Source organism: Crocuta crocuta, unplaced genomic scaffold (assembly GCF_008692635.1).
Source record: "Crocuta crocuta isolate KB4526 unplaced genomic scaffold, BGI_CrCroc_1.0 scaffold254, whole genome shotgun sequence".
Classification (NCBI taxonomy): domain Eukaryota; kingdom Metazoa; phylum Chordata; class Mammalia; order Carnivora; family Hyaenidae; genus Crocuta; species Crocuta crocuta.
Window position 1 is genome coordinate 525,424 of NW_027530004.1, and position 23,339 is coordinate 548,762.

Here is a 23,339-nt window from a genome sequence, read left to right on the forward strand (position 1 = left end):
TTTTTTTCTGTTCCTTTACTAGGTTGAGCACCTATTCAAGAGCCGGCTCGCTAATGCCCTGGAGTGCACAGACCTGGAGATTCCAGACTCTGACAAGAGCAGCGCCCCACCCCCACCCCAGGCCTGGGCAGAGGAACGCAGCAGTTGCAAAGCACCTCAGCTCGGCCTCCCCGACACTCACGGCCTCGTTTCCTCACCAGGGCTGAGATCCAACGGGCACCAGGGCTGCAGGCCGCTCCCAAGGCCCGGCAGCGCCACCATTATCTCCGAAGGACCGGCTAGCCAACGCGGTGGTCAACTTTCAAAGCTCGCTCCCGCGCGCGCTCCAAGGCGTTCCTGCGGACCAATCACAAGGTGGGGGAATTTCCCACCGACTAATCATCGCGCCCAGCCGTTTCCACTCGATTAACCAATGAGCAAAGTGTTCTGCCGCATGCGCAAAGAATGGGGAGGACCGAGGACTGTAGGTTGAACCAAGGTTCCACGGGGTGATTTCTTAAGGTTTCCCTTTAAAAGTGGGGGTCGACAATTAAGTTAAAGCTTGAAAGCGCTTTTCTCGCCTTATGTTTTTTAATGGGACGACGCTTTAAGGGGAATTTGAAACAGGATCTTTCCTGTATTAAATGTAACCTTTACCCCCATCAAGCGACATTTCCCGTGAGTGTCAAAGGGCTACCTTTACCCTGTCAGCGATCGAACGTTGTACATATTCGAAAGTGGGTGGTAGCCTAACGTTTATTGAACTAAACCAATAAAGGAAAACAAACAAACAGACAAAAAATTAGTCAGAAAAGCTATCTGCAATTCTTTTAATTTTACGGGACGTCTGGCCCCGAATTCTGGATGAACGCCGAAACTGCCATGTCAACTAAGGGAAAGACAGGCCGCCCTTTCTACCACTGCACATGCGCAGTGAGCACACCTCCCGGCAGCCGGGGGGTGAAACCGACAGAGGCCGAGGCGAGCGCATGCGTGCAGCGTCTCCAGCGCGTTCGGGCTGGGGACTGCGCCCCCCTCTGCACCTCCGTCCGCAGCAGCCGAAGCACCTCGGTGCGTTGCACCGCGGGAGGCCGGGGCTGGCTCGCCGTGCTGCTCAGCGCCGCACCCCACCCGGTGGGCGGCTGTGGCCACGCACGCCCGGGCTCTGCACTGCCGCCCTCCAATTGCATTGCCTGCCCTCGCCCCTTACTGCCGCCGGCGTCTCGGGCTCGCTAGGGACTGGCGAGCCGCGGTGCACTGGTACCCGGGGCGCCGCAGCCGGCCCTCCCTCCTCCCCGTGGAGCCGGGAGTAGTGCAGTCGCCCGCCGTCTGGCAGCGGAGCTGGGTCCCGCGTCCAGCCCTCCGGCCTTCGCTTAGGGCTCCTGACCCGCAAAGAGGAGCGGTCTTACCGAGACCGGCCCGGCCCAGCCCGGCGGTGAGATGAGCTTCTTCGGCTTCGGACAGAGCGTGGAGGTGGAAATCTTGCTGAACGATGCAGAGAGTAGGAAGCGGGCCGAGCACAAGACGGAGGACGGAAAGAAGGAGAAATATTTCCTCTTCTACGACGGAGAGACGGTCTCCGGGAAGGTGAGCCTCGCACTCAAGAACCCCAACAAGCGGCTGGAGCACCAGGGCATCAAGATCGAGTTCATTGGGCAGATCGGTGAGTGGGCATCCCGGGCCTCCTCCCGGGCCGCGTCCACCAGCCCATGGCGCCGACTTGGGGGCAGGGGGAGCGGGGTGGTACGGGGCCCAGCTCCGGTGAGGCCTGTCGGAGCCCCTTGTCCACTGCAGTCTTGAGGCCCGCCCGCCGACGACAGCCTCTGCGTTGCCAGCTTCCCTGCCAAAAGTGACAGCGCACCGCGAGGGCGGTGGGGGCGGCCGAGGACGACAGGGAGCCTCCTCGCCCAGAGCCTCATTGTTGTAGGTACCTTGCCCTGGGTGGGATACCCTAGCTGTCCCTTCAGCATGCCGCTCAGCTTTGCTTCCTGCCTGCAGGATTTCCGAGTGAGATGCTCTCCTGCCATAGGCTGCAGGTGGGCTTGTTAGGGGAAACCCTTTGTCCAGTACTGCTTTACCATTGTCTGGACATCCACAGCTGTCAGACCCAAGTTAAGCTGGTTCTCTGTGCCTCTCTAAGTTCACTTCCATCCACCCACTTTTTCTTTTAGATGTGGTGTTGGAGAGGGTTCACCACCCTTCTCCTGTCTCACCTTAGCTCTGATCTCATGTTTGAGATAGGAAAAAAGCTGTCTCAAACCTAAGGAAGGGTGTTTTGAGAAAGCAGCCTGCAGTCTTCGGTCTTCCTGTCTACTTAGCTTGCGTGTCTAAGATTTATTAGAATGCTGGTTTTCAGTTGATGAACTTTCTTCTTACAAAGAAATGATCCTCCTAAGTCCAAAATTAAAAGATCGAAATTTCTCAATGCTCTAACAGTCTTCAAACATGATTATTAATAATTAAAACTAGACTCTAAAAGGCAGTAACAATACAGAAGATTTGGGAACTGCCAGTGAAGGTGGGGTTGTCTTTAATTCTAAGACTATTTGAAGTCTTGTGTTTTTAAAAACTCTTCGGGTACTTCTGAAATGCATGGTCTATGTCATTAGGTCAGGAGTAGTATTCACATTAAATACCTCTGTGGGCTGAAAAAAACCTTCTGTCAAAGGAATCATACCCTATAGCACATGCTGCATGTATATCTCTGTTCTTAAGGACTTCCCGAGAAAGCTCATTAAATACTTTCACATCCTGGGAGTTTAACAAAGAATCTGTTCTCCCAGTTTTACAGAGGCAGGAAACACTGGCACAGGTAGGAGGAATCCTGGGAAAAGGAGTCTGTGTGGATAGTGCTCTGGCTGAAATATTTGCCTCTGGTAGTTAAGAAAATGAAATCACTGGGGCGCCTGGGTGGCTTAGTCGGTTAAGCGTCCGACTTTCGCTTANCTGGCTCTTCATGTAGAAAACTTTTTTGTTATTTTAAATGCAGAATATGAGTGGCCTTTTATGTAGCAGAAGGGGGCTAAAGAGTGAATTTCATACCCTCTGTTCTCTTGCCTCTAGCTTGGATAGGGTTTCTCAACAGCAGTACTGTTGACATTTTGGGCTTGATAATTCTTTGTTGTCCTACGACGTTTAGCAGGACATGTACCCTGGCCTTGACCCACCAGATACCAGAAGCATCCCTAAAAGGCACCCCAAAGATGTCTCGAGATACTGCCTTATGTCCACTGGAGGGTAAAATCACATCTAGTAGAGGACCACTAGGTATATAGGGTGAATCCCAAGCATATTATGCTAAGCATAATGTATAAGATAGTTGAGAAGTCCTTGCCTACTTAAGCATCTGTATTTTCAAGTAGTTTTAAAGCTACTGCATGGATTCTTTGGCTCTGTAATACAAGTGTAAACAATCACATTTGGTCTGTGTCTTATACCATTACTGAAGGTGGTGATACCTCATTAATACGTGAAAGATGACCAGAATGTACCCCACCCCAGCAATGTGACATGAGCTATTCTTGGGGAACGGGGACAAGGCCTCCCTCTAGTCCCAGTGAAAAGAAGTTGTGGATGCTGCTTATTGGGCTGCCCTGCCTGGTTTCTTGTCTAACTCCTTGAATCCCAGGACAGCAGCCCTGCCAGGTTTTCTCCTAACCTTTTATCTTTCCTTGATAACTCTTCCCAAGCCTCTGAGCATTGTGGGCTGTGTTGACCCTGTGACTTTGAGGAAGCTGTGTCCCTCTCTGGGCCTCGGCTTTCTTACTTGTAAGGCAGCGATAAAAGTCACCTAGTGAGAATAATGTTGAGCTGTCAAGGGATCCTGCTTCATGCAGAGTATGATCTATTTATGTCGACAGTCTACTGACCTCAGGGCACCAGAGCGAGGCTAGTGAGTAACTTTGCCAAGGTTGTGGTCCTGTGGTTTTCTCCTTCATTGCCTTCTTTGACTATGAATGAACTGGGTGGAGCTTCTGTGGAGTTCCTAGGTCTGGCTGAATGAGTGACATACAGTATAGATTTTACTGTACTGGAGTAAGAAAGTTAATGTCATTGTGCTCTGTCTACCTTCCTCGTTGATTTCCATTTTAACTCAAAAGCAGTCTTGTAAACCACTGTCTCTTGGATTTGGTTCTTTCTTTTTTCCTTCCCTCCTTCCTTTCTTGCAGGGAGCAGTTCCACAGCTTGAAAATCAAGTGCTTTACTTAGTTAACCTTCTTATCTTTATGATTAATTTCTTTTTCCTCCTGATGAAAGTATATATGTCCCATCTTTGTATTCATTTGAAGGACAGCCTGGTACATGATTAAGGGTCAGACAGGGTGACTTAAATTAGATAGGGCTCAGTTTATATTAGCACTGTCTTTACTAGGGTCTTATGAGGACTAGAGATAATATACATGATGTGCAGGTTTTGGAACACATTGCAGGTACACAGTAAAAGGGAGTTAAGATGATCATTGTCATTTTCTCTTGACCCATCAGTAAGTTTCTAAGCACTAGACCTTTAACACATGTCACCTTGCAGTCATCCTGATTCTTATGCAGACCATCCACGAGAAATGTTTTGACCGAGTTTGCCTCCCCTTTGTCTACTTGTTCATCTCCCGTCATTGCCTTCCATAGTCTTCTGAAAGGCATGTTAGCACAAGTAAAAACCTATGAGAGGGACTCTACACAGAGTCCTTGCTGAGACAGCTGTTTGGCTGTCGGTTGGATTCGACCTCTTTGGACCCCATTCCTCATAGTGGCTCAGACCCTACTCAGAAAAGCTTCTATCTCAGTGTTGATTTTGGAGGTCCTACCTCCAAAAGGAACTTTTGTTTCCTGTCCCTTCTCTATGACTTGCTCTGGCAGTCCCATCTGCACTTGTAACTTCTGTGTCTTTTTTGTAACCTGATTATTCCCAACATCTTTCTTTGTCCTGATCTGAACTCTCTACTGAGTTCCATGCCTGTGTATCCAACTGCCTGGGAGGCACCTCCACCTGGATACCCCGTAGGTCCCTTTGAAACACATCCAGAACAAAACCCCTTTCTTTCTGTGCTCTAGCCCCAGCCCTGCTTCTTGTCCTGTTTGCTCCACTGTCGCCTATGTCACCTGTGTCCATTCAGCCGCAAAAATCTGGAAGCCATCTTGGACTAACTCCTTCCACATGCCCAGTTGGCTCTCCAAAACCTCTTCAATACATCCCTCTTCTGGGGTTCCTCTCCATGCCAATGCTACTGCCTTTTTTTTTTTTTTAATCTCTTTTGATGGCCCCCTCCTAACTGGCCTTCCTGCCTTTGCCTTCCTCACCTTCAGTTCATCTTTGTCTTTCAGTTCAGTAAGAGTGAACTTTCTAAAAGGCAGTTCTGATATTGTCAGTCCCCTCCTTAAAATTCTGCTCATCAACTCCCTATTGGTTGAAGGGCAGAAGTGTACCCAGCTCCTTCCTGAGTGGCCTGCCTTTCTGCCCAGCCTCATCTCTCCCCTACCTTTCATCCTCACCCTTGTAACTTCCTTAAAATGTGTTCCTTTTAGAATCTTGGCATCTTCCCTTTGTGAACATCTTTCTGCAAGGTATGACCTTCTACCAAGGCGCATACTCCTTTTGAAAGCCTCTAGCAAACATGATATCCCTGACAGCCTTCCCAACCCTCCCTAGGATGACTTAAGCCTTTCTTCCACTGTTTTTCTATAGGGCTTCCTCAATGAAAACCAGTGTGGTGGCTAAGCTCAGCCTAATCAGTCTCAGTGGCTAGCACAAAGTAGGTGCTCAATAAATAATTGCTAATGGTACATGGTCAGGTCTAGGAATTTACAAAGGCTATTCTCTGGATTTTTTCCTCAACTCCTCCTAGATAAACCAGAATTACTTGAATGAAGGAAATGGAGAGTGCAGATTTGCTTTGCTGCTTAACTGTTAAGAGACAAGGCTTCCTGCTAGTGCTGGTGGCCAAGGCTTTGGTGAACTAGGTGTGGCCCTTACTCCAGGCTACTGAGAACGAAGACGACTCACCCACCGACAGGCACTCGCATACAACATCTTCACTGAAGGAACGAGGGTACAGAAACATTAAAGCGGGAGTCAGTTCACTTGCTTTTGCATTGATAGCATTTTATTATACCAAGTTGAGGCTGATTTCTCCCTGAATGTAAGAAAATACAAGTTGTGATCCACTCAGTCCTACACCAACTGCTTGGATGTTGCACTTTGAATGTTGTCCCCTGAGAGTTTAAGAAGGAGTTATGTATGCACCTGTGTTGCATAATTTTCTGTTATGCTCAGTAAGTTTCTGAGCCATGTTGGGTTTCTTCCTCCACCTAGTGTACTTTTTCCAATGGCTTGGCCTGTTGTAACAAAATCAAAGTTTCTGAGCCATGTTGGGTTTCTTCCTGCACCTAGTGTACTTTTTCCAATGGCTTGGCCTGTTGTAACAAAATCAACAAATGTGTGGTGAAGACATCTCCCACATCACTGGGGCAGCTAATGGCCCACATTTTTAGAAGAATATAGTGTGGTATATAAGGAGCATAGAAGGAAATTTTCTAATTGTTAAGAGAGACCGTTTTTTCAGCTGCACTCATTTGGGGGAACTCTAATGCAGAACATAAAGCAGAGATGGGCCACCTTGGAGACTAATGGAGTTAAATAAACCAAAGGTAATTAGAAGGTCAGACTTACAAGGGAGGGCAGACATGATTATCCCTGTTCTCCAAAGCCAAATAAGCAATATCTGGATTTTTTAAAAAGTTTTTAAAAGTAATGCCACTGGATGGATCTGAACCCATCAGTATTCGTCAAGCCTATACTTCTAAAATCTCCAAAGGCTTTCTGTATTTTAGTTCATTAACCCATGAAAAGCTAATTGATTCAGGCCTAGTAGTGAGTTGTTGCAGGGCTTAGAGTTCCTTGGAGATCTGCATCCCGCTGGGGATGGGTAGCCCAGGGCTGTTACTGCTCCAGCATCTGGGAGATCTGAGTGGATATGGCCAGCATGAATCTTGACTAGGCTACCAGTCAGCAGATAGTGGCTGGGAAAATCAGGATGAAGACGAAGCTCTTTGGAGGTCTTTTTGCACTTGCTGACTTAACTTTCTTCCAAGACCTGTGTGAACCTTGGGCCAGATGTGGTTCCAGCAGGTCTCGGCCATCTCTAATGATGACCCTGTGATGCAAAGCTGGCTCAATTTCCTTCCAAAGTGGCAAATTCACTCCTTAGCCGTTGGTGGTAAGTTTCATCATGAAAACATCCCGACTACAAAAGTTACTTCCTCCTATTGGCCTGAGAAAGAGGCTTAAGACAGGAAAGTTACCTCAACAAAAAACACAGCCAGTTCCTGCTTTTAACTTGAGATGGCTGGTTGCTGAGGGCTTTGGAGTTTGGGGAGAAGTAGGGATGAATTGCCCCTGCATCTTTGAGATAGATACAGGCCTTTTATAGTCTCTTGACAGCTTAAACCTCTTGCTAAAACAGACTTGGGATTTCTGTTCTAATTTATGTGGGAGAAAACCAAACTTTCTGGCAAATACCAAAATACGGCTGCTATTTCTGCCCCTGTGCACCACAGTGTTTGCAAAAACATTGCAAATGGCTTATAAAATATAAATTAAAAAGCCCAGTCCAGCCCCACTCAGACCACACACTGGCCACTGTTCCATGACATGTAATGTAGAAGCTGGTATTAACATGTGTCCAGGGGGAAAATCACTAGGGAGAACATGACGCTATGCAGGGAAGGACCTCTCTTGCCAAAGGTGGCCACAGCCAGGTGCTCCTGCTGGGTCAGGCAGAACGTTGCTAGGATCCCCAGATGCTTGGCAGTCTGCATGCTCTCTGAATGCTCTCGGGTCCTTCTCTGTTCTGTTTCTCATGTTGCCTTTAGGCTGTGTGATCACAGCTGTGTATTTTTCCATCCTTCTCTTTCCATCTTTTTCTTGACTCTGGGATTTCTCATTTAAAGTTCCTGTACACTGGGGCTCTCCTCTACCTGCTTCTGTACCCAGAAACTACGGGCAGAATCCAGTGTTTGGGAGCTAAGACACGAGGTCCCCCAGTTAAGAGGTCAGTTCCCACATAGGCTCCAGGACTGTCAACAAGGACTTGTATAGCAGCAGATCCATGAGAGTAAGTGAAGGAGCCTTTGTCATCGTGGCTCTTCCCACCTACTCACTGTACTTCCTTACATTTAATGGGGGGTGGGGGGGACAGAGGAGATACAGTTCTTAGATTTTAAAACAAGCAAGGGATTGCTCGCCTTTCCCTGTCCTTTCTCCTATCGTTTGTAAGTGTCATCTCCTGTGTAGTGACTTTGTGGAGTATTACTTGCCACTCAGAATGCTACCTGCTACTGATTCCATTTAGCATTTGGAAGAGAAGATGGATTGTTTGTAATACAAAGTGGATCAAAGTGTAACTGCATAGAAAATCAGCGACAAACTGTAATCACAGAATACAATGTAAATTCATACAGAAGCAGCACTGGTTTGGGTTTAACCACTCTGCTGCTGCTGCTACCTTCCTGAGTTGGATAAATCTTAACAACAGAGCCCACTGTGCTTTAAGATGTTTCCCTGCCTGGGGGAAAAAAGGCTCCTTATGGAATCGATTTGTCAGGACCGGCTCATAGGACAGCAAGGGGTTGATTTTGCACTCAGACTGAAAGCACTGCTTGAAACCATTTTCTCTTCCTGGGCCCGGTTCTCCCCTGGGGCAGGGCCGGACACTGCATTTCTTGGGCCCAAAGTTTCAGTCCTGATAGGGGCTTACACTTTGTGCTGTCTGTGGCAGACTTGAGCAAATGCATCTTCTTTGCCCCACTGCCCTGATGCTCCAGTTATCCCTTAGAGACATTGCCTGCTGTGCTGTGGAGGTATGGGAGCTGGCTTGGTAGGTGCTTGTCCCAGGCACTCCTCTCTGTGGACCTGTTTCTTTGTCCCCATGCAGCCAACAGCAGAAGCAGCAAGTGCACTCTACCTGCTCCATTTTCCCAGTTGGTCTACTCTATCACAGTTGGTAGCCTCGTATAGGACCGGAGCCTAGAAATGCTCGAGGCATGGTACCGTGACTGTAATGTGGCCATGTATACTCACAGCCAGTATTAAGTGTCCCCTCTGCACAGCCAGGCACTGAGGATGTGCCAGGAACCTGGGGATATAGGCCTTATCTCTAAAGACCATGCATATTAGAGAAGTTAACACTAACATAGCAGAGTACAAAGGTTTTAACATAATATAGGATAAGTTGATAGCATGAACTTATAATTAAGACTCGAATGCCAGGACTGTTTCCAGAGGAGGATGAATTTAGAGCAGTGCTTCTCAGAGTGTGGTCCCTGGGTCAACGGGACCAGCATCTCCTGGAGGCTTGTTAGAAATGCAGATTCTTGGGCCTCACCCCAGACACTAGGGGTTAGGCTGAGTAATCGGGTTTTAACAAACTCTCCAAGTGATTTTGGCATTCACTGAAGTTGAGGAACTCCTAATTTAGATGGAGGGAGTAACGTTAAAACTTCTGCATCAGATTGGCCACATGAATTCCTCCTTGAGGGAGAGTTGCAGCTAGCAGCTAATATGTTTTGAGTATTTACTATCTATTGGGTACTATTCTGAGTCCTTTATCTGAATTTCGTCCTCTAATTCTTACAGAACCTTACAAAGTGGGTTATGTTATTACTCCCATTGTACCAGGTCATAAAAACAGATTCATTCTAGCAGGACACCTGCTCTAATCTCAGCTCTACAGCCAACTCTGAGACTCTAAGCCAGTCATTTAACCATGCTAGGTCTCAGTTTCCTCCTCTGTTAAATGGATGAGAAGGCCTGTCCTAGGTACTTTAGAAGATATTATAAGGAAGATAGGATTAAATAACTGTGAATATGCTTTGAAAAGTTAGTAAGAGCTTTAGAAATATTTTTAAAGCAATTGATATTTAAGCAATTTTAAAGCAGTGTGGTGTTTTTGTTAGCGGTTCCCCCAATATATCTCTTAAGGGACCAGCCTGATGTGCTAGAGCAGGGTTATATTGGGTTTTTACTGTGCCACAGAATTTCTCTATATAAAACTGAAGTGGTTGGAAAGTGGGGAGGGAAGGAGACCAGCATATGGAGAATGTGGTGAAGAAGTGGGATTAGGAAAGGAAAAGGAGTCAAAAACAAGGCTGGGGGGGAGTTTGTTTTGGGGGGAGGTCTCTCAGAAGAAGAAATCCTGCAGCCTGGGAGGCCCCTTGTTAAGCCCTGTGTAGCTCGGGGTCCGGTAGCAGAGGCTGATGCTCTCTCTCCAGAGCTCTACTATGACCGTGGGAACCACCATGAGTTTGTGTCCCTGGTGAAGGATTTGGCCCGGCCCGGAGAAATTAGCCAATCACAGGCCTTCGACTTTGAATTCACCCACGTGGAGAAGCCCTATGAGTCATACACAGGCCAGAATGTGAAGCTACGGTAAGTTGTGTCTTGCTGTTTCCCCCCCAACTCCCACCCCTCGCCCCTGAAGCTTCTACATTTCTGAGTCTTTTTGTATGAGTATCAAGAAGGAAGAGAGCTGAAAGCAGTGGTGTGCTGGTAAATGTTTAACAATGGGCTCTCTGGGAGGAAAAGCCCTAGTTTGTAGCATTTGTCAGTTCCTATAGGGTAAATATTCCTACTATAGCCAATTTCAAGCTCCCAGCTGGAGGTCCCTGATTACAGAGTTGGGGGGAGATGTACAGTAACCACGTTTACATAGCATTACTGTTATACACTAGAAGTTAATTTCCCTTAATGCAGAGAGAATCATAAACTGTAGCAAAATTATTAAAAAGCAGTGAGTTTTGGGGGCACCTAGGTGGCTCAGTTGGTTAAGCGTCTGACTTCAGCTCAGGTCATGATCTCACAGTTTGTGGGTTCGAGCTCCACGGCTCTGTGCTGACAGCTACCTCAGAGCCTGGAGCCTGCTTCAGATTCTGTATCTCCCTCTCTCTCTGACCCTTCCCTGTTCATGCTGTCTATCTCTCAGAAATAAATAAAAACATTTAAAAAAGTAAATTAAAAAAATTTTTTTAAAAAAAGAAGCAGTAAGTTTCAAGTATGTATTACCTTTGTTTTTAATGGAATCCATTTGAGTTTAGATAATTTTAAATAATTGCTACGTTTAACAACCAGATTATAAAATTTCTGAAAACTGAGTAGTCAGCTTTCATACACTGGGGATGCACTGTCCCAACACACCATGGGCTGCACATCAGGACATGCGTGTCCTCGGTCCAGCTCTGCCACACAGCAGCAGTGGGATCTGAGCTCTTGCTTGAAAAGTAGGTAATGGATTTGGATTCTAATTCTAGGTGTGTCCTCCACCTTTTGGGGTGACAGGAGAATAAAATATAACACTGGTTTTTAAAAATCTAATAAACACAATTTAAGTACATGGGACTGTTTTTATTGTTCTAGTTTCTGAGGACAGGGACAGATTCCAGGGCTTCTTGGATTTAAAAAAAAAAAAAAAAAATCCAGAACAGCTCTAGACTCTTGGACATAATCTGAGATGTGAAATTACTGGGATAAAGCCATATCCTCTGTCACCTTGGACACCTCCCTCCAGGTCTTGATTTTATCTTAAGATCAGCATAAGCTTAAAGCTTAAGCTTTATCACCTTAAGTCCTGGTTTTTGGATGGTGCAGACTACAGCAAGACCTTTCATCTTCTTCTGTCTCCCTGGTCTCCCTTCCATCAGAAGAGTGATTGTAGGCTCTTCTTTTTCAATCTTTGCAGAGAGGTCTAAACACTGACATTACCCAAACTAAAGACAGTGTTTCCTAATTGCACTCAGAAAAAGCAACAACAGTGGAGACTATCTAGTTGTCGCCTACATTTGCCTGTGGGACTTACTCTTTTTTAATTTAGTATTTGCAGTGGCTTGCTCTTAAAAATGTTTTTAAGTCAGAAAGAAAGATGTTGAAAAGAAGGTGGTGATACTTCAGAATATTAAAAATAAGATTACCATATGATCCAGGAGTTCCAAAAGAAGTGAAAGCAAGGATTCAGACATCCGTGTACATCCACACACATAGCAGATTGTTCACAACAGGCAACGGGTGGACCAACCTGAGTTCCATCAGCAGATAAATGAATATAAATACAGTGGCATATTATTCACCTCTAAAAAGGAAGAAAACCCTGTCATATGCTACAACACGGATGAACCTTGCAAACACTATGCTAAGTGAAATCAGCCAGTGATACAAAGACAAATACTGTATGATTTCACAACAATGTGAATGTGCTTAATGTCACTGAAGTATGATTAAAATGTTAAATTTTGTTATATGTATTGTAGGGGAGCAAAAAGGTTTTTTTCTTCTGTCAGTCTTGGGTCCCCTGGCTGAGGCTCTGCAAATCAGACTGACAGAAGACAGGCTGGCAAGAGAAAGGCAGACCAGTTGAGTCACAGGTGCATTGTACATACACAGGGAACTCAGTGATTAGTCCTTTAGTCATGCAAAGGAGTGGTTAGAGCTCAAAGCTTATGTAGGCATCTTAACAGAAGAAGAAGAATTTTACAGACAAATGAAACAAAGGAAAGGGGCTGTCAACTTTTAGGGGCAACAAATTTTGGGAAGGTAAATATATGGGGGAAACAAATGGAAGGTAAGAGTTGGTTTAGTAAGACTTATTATATAGAATTTTCTAGTGTAGTCTCTGGGCTGATAAAAGTTGTCTCTGGTGATTAAGAATGTCCTGCTCTTCCTGCTAGAGAGTGGGGAGTGCAGAGAGTTTTTCTTGTGTCTGCTTCTTATTGCTCAATATAATCCTTATGCCAGCGTGGCATATTTTGGAGTGGCATACTCTGAACCCCTTCTGTATTTTAACACACACACACACACACACACAGTGAATAAAAGAGAAAAAGGTGTTGCTGTCCAATTAGATGAAGACTTCAGGGTTCATGCTGAGAAAGAGAAGAAGCCAAGAAGGGAAAATTAGTTAAGGGCAATTTATAAGTGTCAGTTTCAGATTAAGGGCTTGTATCTTATTAGGCAGAGGGAAAACATGAAAAGATTGTTCTGGACTCCTCTTAGTGTTTAAGTGAGGGAGTGGTTCTTTTGGACAATTAATTTAAAATCAACCCGTAATATTTGATGAGTGGGTGGAGTGCAGAGACAAAATTGTTAGAAGGCTAGTATGAGGTCCTAAGCGTCTTATCTTAGTAGACACAATGGAACAGGCAGAAAATGAGGAATTTAAAAGATATCAACAGAATTGACCAGTGAGTGGAGATGCAGACAAGCTATCAGGAAGAGAAGGTGATATATAGTTAAGATGATTCATCCAATTATAAAGCCTGCAGCACTGGCAAAATGCGTGAAAGTTCACTAGACAGTTGGAAATACAAGCCTGGGACTCAGGACAGAGAAATGCACCGTTGAAAGTCCTCTGCTCAGGGGTAAAAGCTGGTACATTTCTCAAGGAGGAGAGCTGAGGGAGAAGAGCCCAGGCAGGACCTATTGGGGCAACTGGGGGATCAGAGGGTGGTTGGGGGGGCAGGAGAAGCAGCGTAAAGCCCTCCTGTGGAACCATAGGAAGAGCATTTCAAGGAAGAGGAGGAAGTATGTACACTCCAGTGTAGAAACAAGCTGAAAGAAAAGACCGCTGGATTTAGAAACTGAGGCGGGGGGGCGGGAGCGGGATGGGGGATGTGTTACCTTCAGGAGAGCAGTTTCTGGTGGTGGAGACAGAAGCCAGGGGTAAGTAGTAGTGACCGGAAAGAAGCTACAGCTGTCCCGGAAGAATGGTCAGGAGTGTAAGATCTGGAATACTGCGGGATTGTTGAGCTTGGGACTTTGTATAAACTCAAAGGAGGAGGACTTTACTGGAGAGATATTTGATATGTTGAGAAAATTGGAAAACTTGAAGAATCAAGATGCCAGACAGTTCTCGATCAAGGCTCCCGTGTTACAATCACTTGGGAGGTTTTAAAAAATGTTGACACCTGTGTCCCTCTGCAAAGCAGTTACATGTCAGCTCTGCCTGGGCATCAGGATTTGGGCAGCTGCTCCCCTCCCCGCCCCCAGGGTGATTATAATGTGCACCCAGAGTGAAAGTCATTCTGCCAGATGGAGGAGGAGAAAGGTCTTGAGAGACCGAGATGCTGTTGGAAGGACGAAAGGATGGGCAGAAATACAGATGTGTGTTTAAGCCCTACGTTAGAAACAGCACAAAGCAGAGAAGGGAGAGGATTAGAAATCTTGACATGGCCTTCCTCTTCTCAGTAGAGTAAAACCTGTGAATCCCACAGAGACAGGAAGGAGGCTTGAGAGCCTGAGAAATTAGAAAAGGGTTAGGGACAAAGAAGTCTTGGGGAATGTGGCAGAAGTTACTGAGATGAATAAAAGGGTTGCCAAGCATTGGTCAGGGCCACCCAGAGGAGAGTCGCCGAAATGTGCAGTCGTTTTGGTGAGCAGCTTTCTCCAGAAACAGTTGATAGGTGATGCAGATTATCTAAGTTTTATTTAGGAGAAGATACTGAAGGGGTGTTCCTCCATTTACTGGGTATTAGCACAGAATAAGGCCAGGGGACAGGGATGCTGGGGATCGGCTGTGCTAGGGGGGCTGACTAGACACATCAGGCTTGGCTTACTAAGCCCTTCAGGGGCCTGTCTCTCTATTCTTCCCTACTTGTCTCCTACCACAGCAGCACGTCCCCAAGGATCCATGGTTCAGCCAGAGACTTTCTTTGTTCAAACCAGGACCTCTCCCACCTCTGCTGCTTTACTTGTAAGGTCTGCTCTGCCTGCGTGCCCTTTTTTCTATCTCTCTAGCACTTGCTTCCTCTATCTAATATAGGACTTGCTGTGTGTTCTAATTTTTCTGTTTGTTGACCCACCCTCCCCAGTGGACTGTGAGCTTCCCATGAGGCTGTATCGTATTCATCCTATGCCAAACAATAAACATTTGCTGAATTAAGAGCTGACTTTCTCCATTCCCTATCCCTCCTATTTAACTTGAGGGACTTGGAAAATGCTTATTGATTGAATATTGTTAAGTAAACAGGCATGCAAATAGAAGAATGTGCCTGAAAAGCTGGGATTTAGTTGAAGAAGCTAACATCTGTACACAAATATACATGGTAGACAGTGTAAGAGGCATGAAAGGCATTAGGATAACTTGATACGGGAGTATAGAGCAGAGAAACCACTTTTATTTAGAGCAGTGCTCTCAGCTCAGAAGATGGGCTCGAAAAGGGATTTGAGGGAAGGTCTTTGAACTCCGTGGAGCTATAATTTCAAAATTTTGTGTTATAAGTGCATATGTTCTTTTTTGTTTGTTAGTTTTTCTGGGAGGAGGGTCCACTGAGGTAAATTCTCAAATGAATACAAAGCCCCAAAGGTTAACCACTATAAGGGCTTCTCTCCAGTGGGTCTATTTAGTGGGTAAATCAAGGCAGCATCTAGAAGTCAGGAGTGTTCCTTCACAACACATCTATTTCCTACAGGTATTTCCTTCGAGCCACTATCAGCCGCCGTCTCAATGATGTTGTCAAAGAGATGGACATTGTAGTTCACACACTCAGCACATATCCCGAGCTGAACTCTTCCATTAAGATGGAGGTGGGAATCGAGGACTGCCTGCACATTGAGTTCGAGTATAATAAGTCTAAGTAAGTATCTGGGGCCTCATAGTTGTGAACTGTTAAGGGAGGTTAATAAGACTTAATGAGAATGCAAACTGGTTGAATCTTAGCCTTGGCTGCCTCGTAGTGACATGGTCACTGACATGATACCATGAATATATGTGCCAGGCTGGTGAAAGGTAGACCAGGAAATCAAACTTCATTTTACCTAAACTAAAATGTTTGCAATTAAAAAGGTATATTTAAGTCAAATACCCTACACTGTCCTTCAGAGTCAAGCTGAACAAACTTTAAGGTTGTTTGGATCTAGGTACAGCTCTTGGCTTCTACTGGTGACCATGAATCATCTCAGAATACCATTCCTGTTATCATTTGTGTCCGATCTACAATATGTCTTTACAAAAAAATGGCCACATTTTGTTGCTTCCTCCTGAGCTTAAACGAATTAGAGCAAGGAATACCATTTTATAAAGGTCTTTAAATTTTAGCTGGCAGGTTAGGAAGCCATGTGTGTTTTAAATCATGTTTGCTGTCTGAACACGAAACTATTTAAGTGTTTATAAATCACAAAACTTAATGATACCTCAAAAATGTACCACAGACATCTTTCTTTTCAGTATAATACACTCCTGAAAACATTTGAAAATTAAACATGCAAATTAAAAATGTATTCTATTCACAGAGAGCTAAAAGAAAGAAATTAGAGTCTCTAACTAGGGGTCTCATGGGGAGATCCTCACATCAGACCCACTGTTTTTCAGGGGCTGAGTCAGTTGGCTTTCCTGTGAAGGAAAGGAACAGGTCTTTTAAAAAAAAAAAAAACTAGCAACATATATGCTTCCTAGAACAGGGGTGAGGGAAAGGCATAGTCTTTTCCTTGGACAAAAGGCATATTCTTTTGCCTGGCATATTCCTCTGGACTGGACCCACTTCTGACCCAGAATGGGTCCTACTTTGCTGGTCCCACCTATGGAATGGGATGGGGTGAGCTGGGGGGTGTTGATATGGGCCAGGCAGGGACACATCAGGAAACAGCCTTCTTCCCCTTTCTCCTCACAGTCTCGGGGCCCTTGGGGCCCTCTGGAAAGGAGCCAGCAAAACTGTGTGCCCACCAACACTCCAGCCACCTGGTAAAAGGGGTGGTTGCCAGGCAGTGCCACCTTGTAGGAGCTCAAAATACCTGTCAGTCAGCAATATGTTCAAGACGAAGCATGGTATGTGAAAGGCACGTCAGAGAATCTGTTTCATGACATCAAGGACTGGATGTTCAGACCTGTCCTGCCCTCTCAGCAGGCTGTGCTGTGCAAAAGCACATAGTCTAACGAGAGTCTAATTCTATTCTGCCATTAAGGATTGCCCTTGGGGTAAGATTAAGGGTGCCTTGGGGTAAGGCACTTTTCTGCCTCAGGTTACTCATCTGAAAAGTGGAGTCCTGGAACAGGTTAGTGGATTTCAAACACAGAAAGGATGAAGTGAAAGAAGAGCCAGGAACCAGAGTTCTATGCCCTCCAAAGGAGTGACACTTTTATGTTTGTCACGTACGTATTAGTGCTTCCACGTAGGATTTCATTTAGAATAAAGAAATTTTTAGGGACGCTGGGGTGGCTTAGTCGGTTGAGAGTCCAACTTCAGCTCAGGTCAGGATCCCGAGGTCTGTGGGTTCAAGCCCCATGTTGGGCTCTGTGCTGACACCTCGGAGCCTGGAGCCTGCTTTGGATTCTATGTCTCTCTCTCTCTCTTCCCCTCCCCCACTTGTGCTCTATCTCTCTCTCTCAAAAATAAATATTAAAAAATTTTTAGAAAAAAAGAAATGTTCCATTTTTCAAAATTTGAAAAACCCCTAGAATCTATGCTCTCTCAGCATTCCTTCTAAAATGCTGCAAGTGGTCTCTGTTTTGCTTTTGTAAGTGTTCTTAGGTTATCTACTGAGAATGTCTGCAGTCTTCCCAGTTAGACTGTAAGCAAAAAGGCAGAATGAAATAGAGGAGAAGACAAGCCTAGAAATTAGGCACCTGGATTTATACCTGTGTCTGTCCCTTACTCCAATCTGATTCAGGTTTGAACCAGGGGTTCAAGATAGGGGTTCTATCTTCTTTGAATTTTCTTTTCTTCACCTGTAATATAAATGGGTTAATTTCTAAAGTCCCTGCCAAAACTTACATACCGTGATTCTGAGCTTCAGGTTTGAAGATTTTTTCCCTCTGCCTGCACGTACACACACAGACCACTGGTACTACAGACTGACTCAAAAGCTTGAAAGGTCAGAAAGCATTGTGCAGAATGGCCGAAATTACAACAGTTCACAGAGCGCAAGCCATGTCAGCAGGGCCCAGAGAGAAGGTACCCATGGAGCAGTACGCATGGACTGACCTGTCATGTCCACAGCAGACAAAGCTACTTGCTGCAGGCTACCAAGACTCAGTTCCCATAAGTCTTGTGATGTTCAGAGAGAAAGAGCAAGACTGGGTTCCTGCATTTGTGGGGCTGGACTGCCACATATCAGGACATCTAAGACAACACATACACAAATACAAAATGCATAAACAATTAAAATACTGGGGAGATAGATCAGATGAGCATGTAACATGCAAGAAAAATGTCCTGCGACTTGCATATGGAAGAGTGGAAGGGATAGAGGTGACTGTGCTTCAAGTAAAGAGCATACTGGGAAATCGTTCCGCAGGGGTAGTTGCGGTGAGAATATGGGTGAGTGTGCACCATGACTCCATCTTTAGTCAGCCTGCATGGTGGCGCCCCCTCTCCTGAAACCCAGAAGACCTGCACAGGTCAGCTGCTGCATTCACATCTTGTTTTCTCTGCCTTCTCTTCCCCAGATACCACTTGAAAGATGTCATTGTAGGGAAGATCTACTTCCTGCTGGTGAGAATCAAAATCAAGCACATGGAGATAGATATTATCAAGCGGGAAACGACAGGCACAGGCCCCAATGTGTACCACGAGAACGACACAATAGCCAAGTACGAGATCATGGACGGGGCGCCCGTGAGAGGTGAGTGTCCGGCCCCTAAGCCTGTAGCCACCTCCCCGTTCTCCCAGTCCCTACGTAGAATTGTAGAGGCGCTTAGGGGGTTTTACTGCTGAAGTAAGATTGCTTATTCACCTATAATTTCTCATCTCTAATTGTTCACTGTGGATCCCAATAAAGAGGAAAAGGAGAGCTGGGTATGTGGAACTTCAGGTTCCTTCTTCACTTTCACCCAGAAGAACTCTACCTCGGCCTCGTTTATATATTGAGCTTGTACTGGAGATTGCATCTTAAGAGTTACACCTCTTAAAAACAACAGAAGCTTGAAAAGTACTGATTTAATAGATGGTTTGCACATTTTACCACCTTTTCCTACTGACATTCTTTGCTGCCAGGGAGCAAGAGATTAATGCAGAATAGTAATTTTTATTCCTTAATTCTACCTCTTATTAAATGACCCATTCTCTGAATTCATTCACCAAGTGCACATACTTCGGCCAGCACTACCAGGTGCCACAGACAGCACCTGGAATAGCACAGAAACAGTGCCCCTCCCGCCTCACCCATCCCAGAGCCTACGTTACATCTGGAATGAATGGAGTTGGAAGCTTTGTTATTTGGGGAATCTGTGATTATTTGGGAGTAGCAATCATGTATGTTCTTTTGGCCCCGCAGCCACTGATGATGAAGAATACATTTTTTCATTTAGAAGTGCTTGGTGATGCCAAGGTTTTATTCAGTTTATTCTAATGTCTTCCATGTGGAAGGTGGGGACGATGAGAGCCAATTCTTGGATGTCATCATGCCACGTCCTTGTGGGGGTGGGGGATAGGACTGAACTCTCCTGACTCTCTGCATGTTCCATTTTTTTCACCAGCTGTGCAAGTAGACCCACTTGTCATTTCCCTTGAGAATTAAGACAAAACAGATAATTAAAAGTGCATTTATATTTAGCTTTAGACTACATTATAGGTTTGGCCTTTCTCAGTATAATTACTGCCCTAATTTCATTTCTCTTAAATTAGGAAAGGCACAGTGTTAGAGCTGGAAGGGACCTAAAATATCATGTAGTCCGATCCCATAATATTCCACATGAGAAAATTAGGGTCTAGAGAAAGCAATAGACTTCCTCAGAAGTCATATATAACTGTTTAATGGAGAACTGGGACCAGAATGAGGATTTTTTTCTCTCCTAAGACCATTATACCACCCTGCCAATCCATCTTAGAGTGGGATGTGTTTTGCAGGGGATACACCATTTAGGTTGGAGGAAGGTGGTATTGAAATTGCTGGGTGACATGATGAGTTAGCTGGGGCTTGGCAATTGACTTGTAAAAACACAACAACTGGACACATTACATATAATCAAAAGAATCTTGGCTGTAGGATCCTGTGCTGTTCATACTTACTGGTTTCTATGTCGGGACAGTGAGAGAAGATGCAACAGGACCTGGAATCGAATTGCAGAGTCACGTTTTTGCTTCAGCAGATCACTGAGCCACAGAATGCAACTTCCCAAAGGCCAGAAGCATTCCCTTGAGTGTGCCATGACACGCTCAGGTGGCACCTCCCGTGCTGTGGGCAGGGAGTGACTTGGTGTAAGGTAGGGTGGGTCACTTTGCCCTTTGCTCTAACTCCTGCCTGGCCCTTTTAGGAGAGTCCATCCCAATCCGGCTCTTCCTGGCGGGCTACGAGCTCACCCCCACCATGAGGGACATCAATAAGAAGTTCTCCGTGCGCTATTACCTCAACCTGGTGCTCATAGACGAGGAGGAACGACGCTACTTCAAACAGCAGGTGAGGCCCAGGTACCTCCTCAAGACCCCTGGCTGCCCTAGAGGCAGCACAGGAAGGGCATCATCCCTGTGAAGATCAGGCTCCATTTCTAATAGATTAAGCAGAATGGTACAGGGGAAAGAGTTTATTAGTCTCTGTGCTACCTGTTGGTTCACTGAGACTAATCCCACAGCAAGAATGAGGGCTCCTACTTGACACCTCGAGCCCGCTTTCACAGGCCCAGCGACCACTCTGCCCTTCCTGCCCACAGCATCAGAAAGAGCCCTGGGTGGTATGGACAATGCCTATCTTTGGTGAGAGAGGAGCCGAAGTTTTGCTAAGATTCCTGGGAAAAGTTGGAGCCTCTGGGAACCCCACCCCTGTGCCTCCCTCTCAAAGTATCATGTTGCCTCCTTCTCCCAATTCTGCAGGAAGTGGTGTTGTGGCGGAAGGGTGACATTGTACGGAAGAGCATGTCCCATCAGGCAGCCATCGCCTCACAGCGCTTCGAGGGCACAACCTCCCTGGGTGAGGTGCAGACCCCCAGCCAGCTGTCTGACAACAACAGCAGGCAGTAGGCCCCCAGGGCCAAGAAGCTGCTGGGCTTCCACCTAGCACCCCCGTCTACCAAACACCAGCGGCTGGGGGAGGGGAGGACGGTGTGATGCTCAACTGACCCGTTACTTGCAACCTGAAAACAAATCATGTTTCGACTTAAATTCTTTTTTCTGAAGAACCTAAGGGGCTTGGGTTGGGAGGCAGTCCCCTTGAGATTCTGCGGCTGATGTGGGAACAGGGAGAGGTAACATCCTGGTAGCTGGTCTCTCTAGGGAAAAGAGCCTTCTGTCGAGGCCTTCCATGGGGGGCTGCCTCACATGTTATAGGGGAGCACAGAGCAGGTATCCTTGGCTCCTGGGTCTCTGAGCTTCCCCATACAGGATCTGAGCATGTCCCTGGGATTCTGAGCTGCCAGTGGGGCCGGAGGGTAGTCCTGTCTTATTCTCCCCTCTGCTGTGTCTGAGGTAGTGGCAGAAGAAGCTGGGCCTGCCCCATCCTAAATGGCAGAGGGGAGACTCAAGATCAGGAAGCTACCTCTTTTGGGAGTCTTGGATGTGGTGCTTTGAAGTTTCCACAAGCCACCTCCTTTCTGGCCTTTCTCTCACTGCTGGGACCCAGGCACCTCCCTTCTCCATCTTCTGCGGACTCCTGTCAGTAACGTCCTGGAACAGAAGCTTGTGAAAGGGCCTTTGGCTATTGTCCCCTCACCTGTGAGAAATTCTGGGCACAGAGACACCCTGGGGTTAGTGTCATGCATGGATGGCAGCAGTGTTGGACACAGAAGGCTGAGCCCGAAGTATGGTGACTGTGTGTGGTGGCAGTCTGCCTGCACCCCCCATGACTGCACTCTCCAGCCCCAAGGGCTGAGTGGCTCTGGGGTACTGCTGTGTGCCACAGCAAGCCCAGACAAGGGCATGTGTTTTCTTTAAGAGATCCCGGGAAGGGCTTGATCCATTTGCTTCCCTAAGAATGGATCCTCATCACTCCTTGCTCTCCCTTTATTTAATTTGTGGGAAGTGGGGCTTGTAAGTTTTGTTCTTACTGTTGCCCACACCTCTTCACTCTCTGAGTTTTAGGAGGGAGAGGAGAGCCTCAACAGAAGACCCTGCTACACAACTTCAGAATAATTCTGCTTGCCAAATTATGTCTTCACCTTCACCAGTTGACTGACCAGACTTTAGGACCATTGATGTTTTTATTTACAAACATACAAAAACTCTTGTGGGTATTCTTGTTATGCTAAAGAAGAGGGGACCTTCCCTCTATTGCACTGTGCTCGGGCCTATTGGAGTAAAGGTGTTGACATCCTTTTCTGCCTCATCTGGAAATGACCTGTTGGCCTCCCTTCCCTTCAGCCAGACCCCACTGGCCAATGAGCCCAATATCTGGGGGTCTGAGTTCTCTATAATTTGGAAAGCAGGGGGTTTGGTTCCTTTGTCATCTTTTCGTGTAGAAAACGGGGACTCCTCTTTTCCTCAACAATCAGTGCAGTCGTGAGCCTCTGACTGGGCAGGGCTCACGGGTTAGGACTGAGACTGGGGGGAGAAGACACTGGGATGACAGTAGAGATTGGGGACAGCAGAACCACGGAAAGTAAGGTGGCTCCCCCCATGCCAGACCCCGAGTTCAGGTGCGATGGACAATCTCATGGGAAGAGGATCACCCATCCAGCTGCCCCTGGATTATCAAGGTTGGAGTTTAAGGATATGGGGGAGGCAGATGGTGTGCTCCTTGCCTTTTCCAGATCATGAGATTAGGCTCTGGTGTGCCTCCCCTAGTAGCAGGTATTCTAACTAGAAAGAAACTGTTAGTTCCTCTGCCTCCCAAATGATAACCCAAATTCATTTTCCAACTTTCCTAACATCTTAAACATTTTTTCTGGGAGAACTAGAAGATAGAATTTGCTTTTATTCTCTCAGGAGCTGTGCACAAGCCAGGTCTTCTGTTTTCTCTCACTCTGCCCCTATTCTCTCTACTTCTCTGCGCGACTGTCGAAGTGAGAGGAGGGCCCGCCCCTCCTTTAAAGGTCCCCATACCTGGGAGTGCATAGGTACTAAACCAAGCAGTGCAACTTGTAATTAAGCAGCTGCAGTGTTTACATGTTTCTTAATGTGTCGTCTTTTCAATGGCTGTATTTTAAAAAAAAAAAAAAAAAGAAAAAGAACACTTGTTTCAATTGTCTCTCTGATTAAAGCAAGCCCCTGTGGCTTGGAGGCATTGTGCCCATGGTTCACCAGGTTCTGTGGTTTCTTCTTACATTGTCCCACTCACACAAAAGGGGAGACAGACCTCCACCCTGATGCAACACATCTCCCCTCTCTGTGGCTGCGGCCCCTGTTGTATTCACACTCATTTTAGATTAAGCGCATGCTAAGAAAGGAATTCCAGCTGTATCCTCATCTGGAAACCTGTGCTGACGTTGCTGATGGTTTAAAGCCCTTTGAGACCCAGA

General features: G+C 46.2%; 2 protein-coding genes across 2 annotated transcripts in view; one reads left to right on the top strand and one right to left on the bottom strand.

Annotated features, from left to right (window-relative positions):
* Positions 1–305, bottom strand: part of NCAPD3 (non-SMC condensin II complex subunit D3) — a 70,487-nt gene extending 70,182 nt beyond the window's left edge. The window contains exon 1 of the mRNA XM_077763693.1: positions 198–305. Coding sequence (XP_077619819.1) covers positions 198–261 — 64 coding nt within the window. The 5' untranslated portion in view covers positions 262–305. The remainder of the gene's footprint in view (positions 1–197) is intronic.
* Positions 306–929: 624 nt separating this feature from the next.
* Positions 930–23,123, top strand: VPS26B (VPS26 retromer complex component B). Its single transcript, XM_077763695.1, has 6 exons — positions 930–1,642; positions 10,246–10,402; positions 15,430–15,594; positions 18,402–18,577; positions 20,208–20,350; positions 20,761–23,123. Exons 1-6 carry the CDS (start codon positions 1,420–1,422, stop codon positions 20,905–20,907), a joined length of 1,011 nt encoding a protein of 336 aa, XP_077619821.1. The 5' UTR covers positions 930–1,419; the 3' UTR covers positions 20,908–23,123.
* Positions 23,124–23,339: the final 216 nt, after the last annotated feature.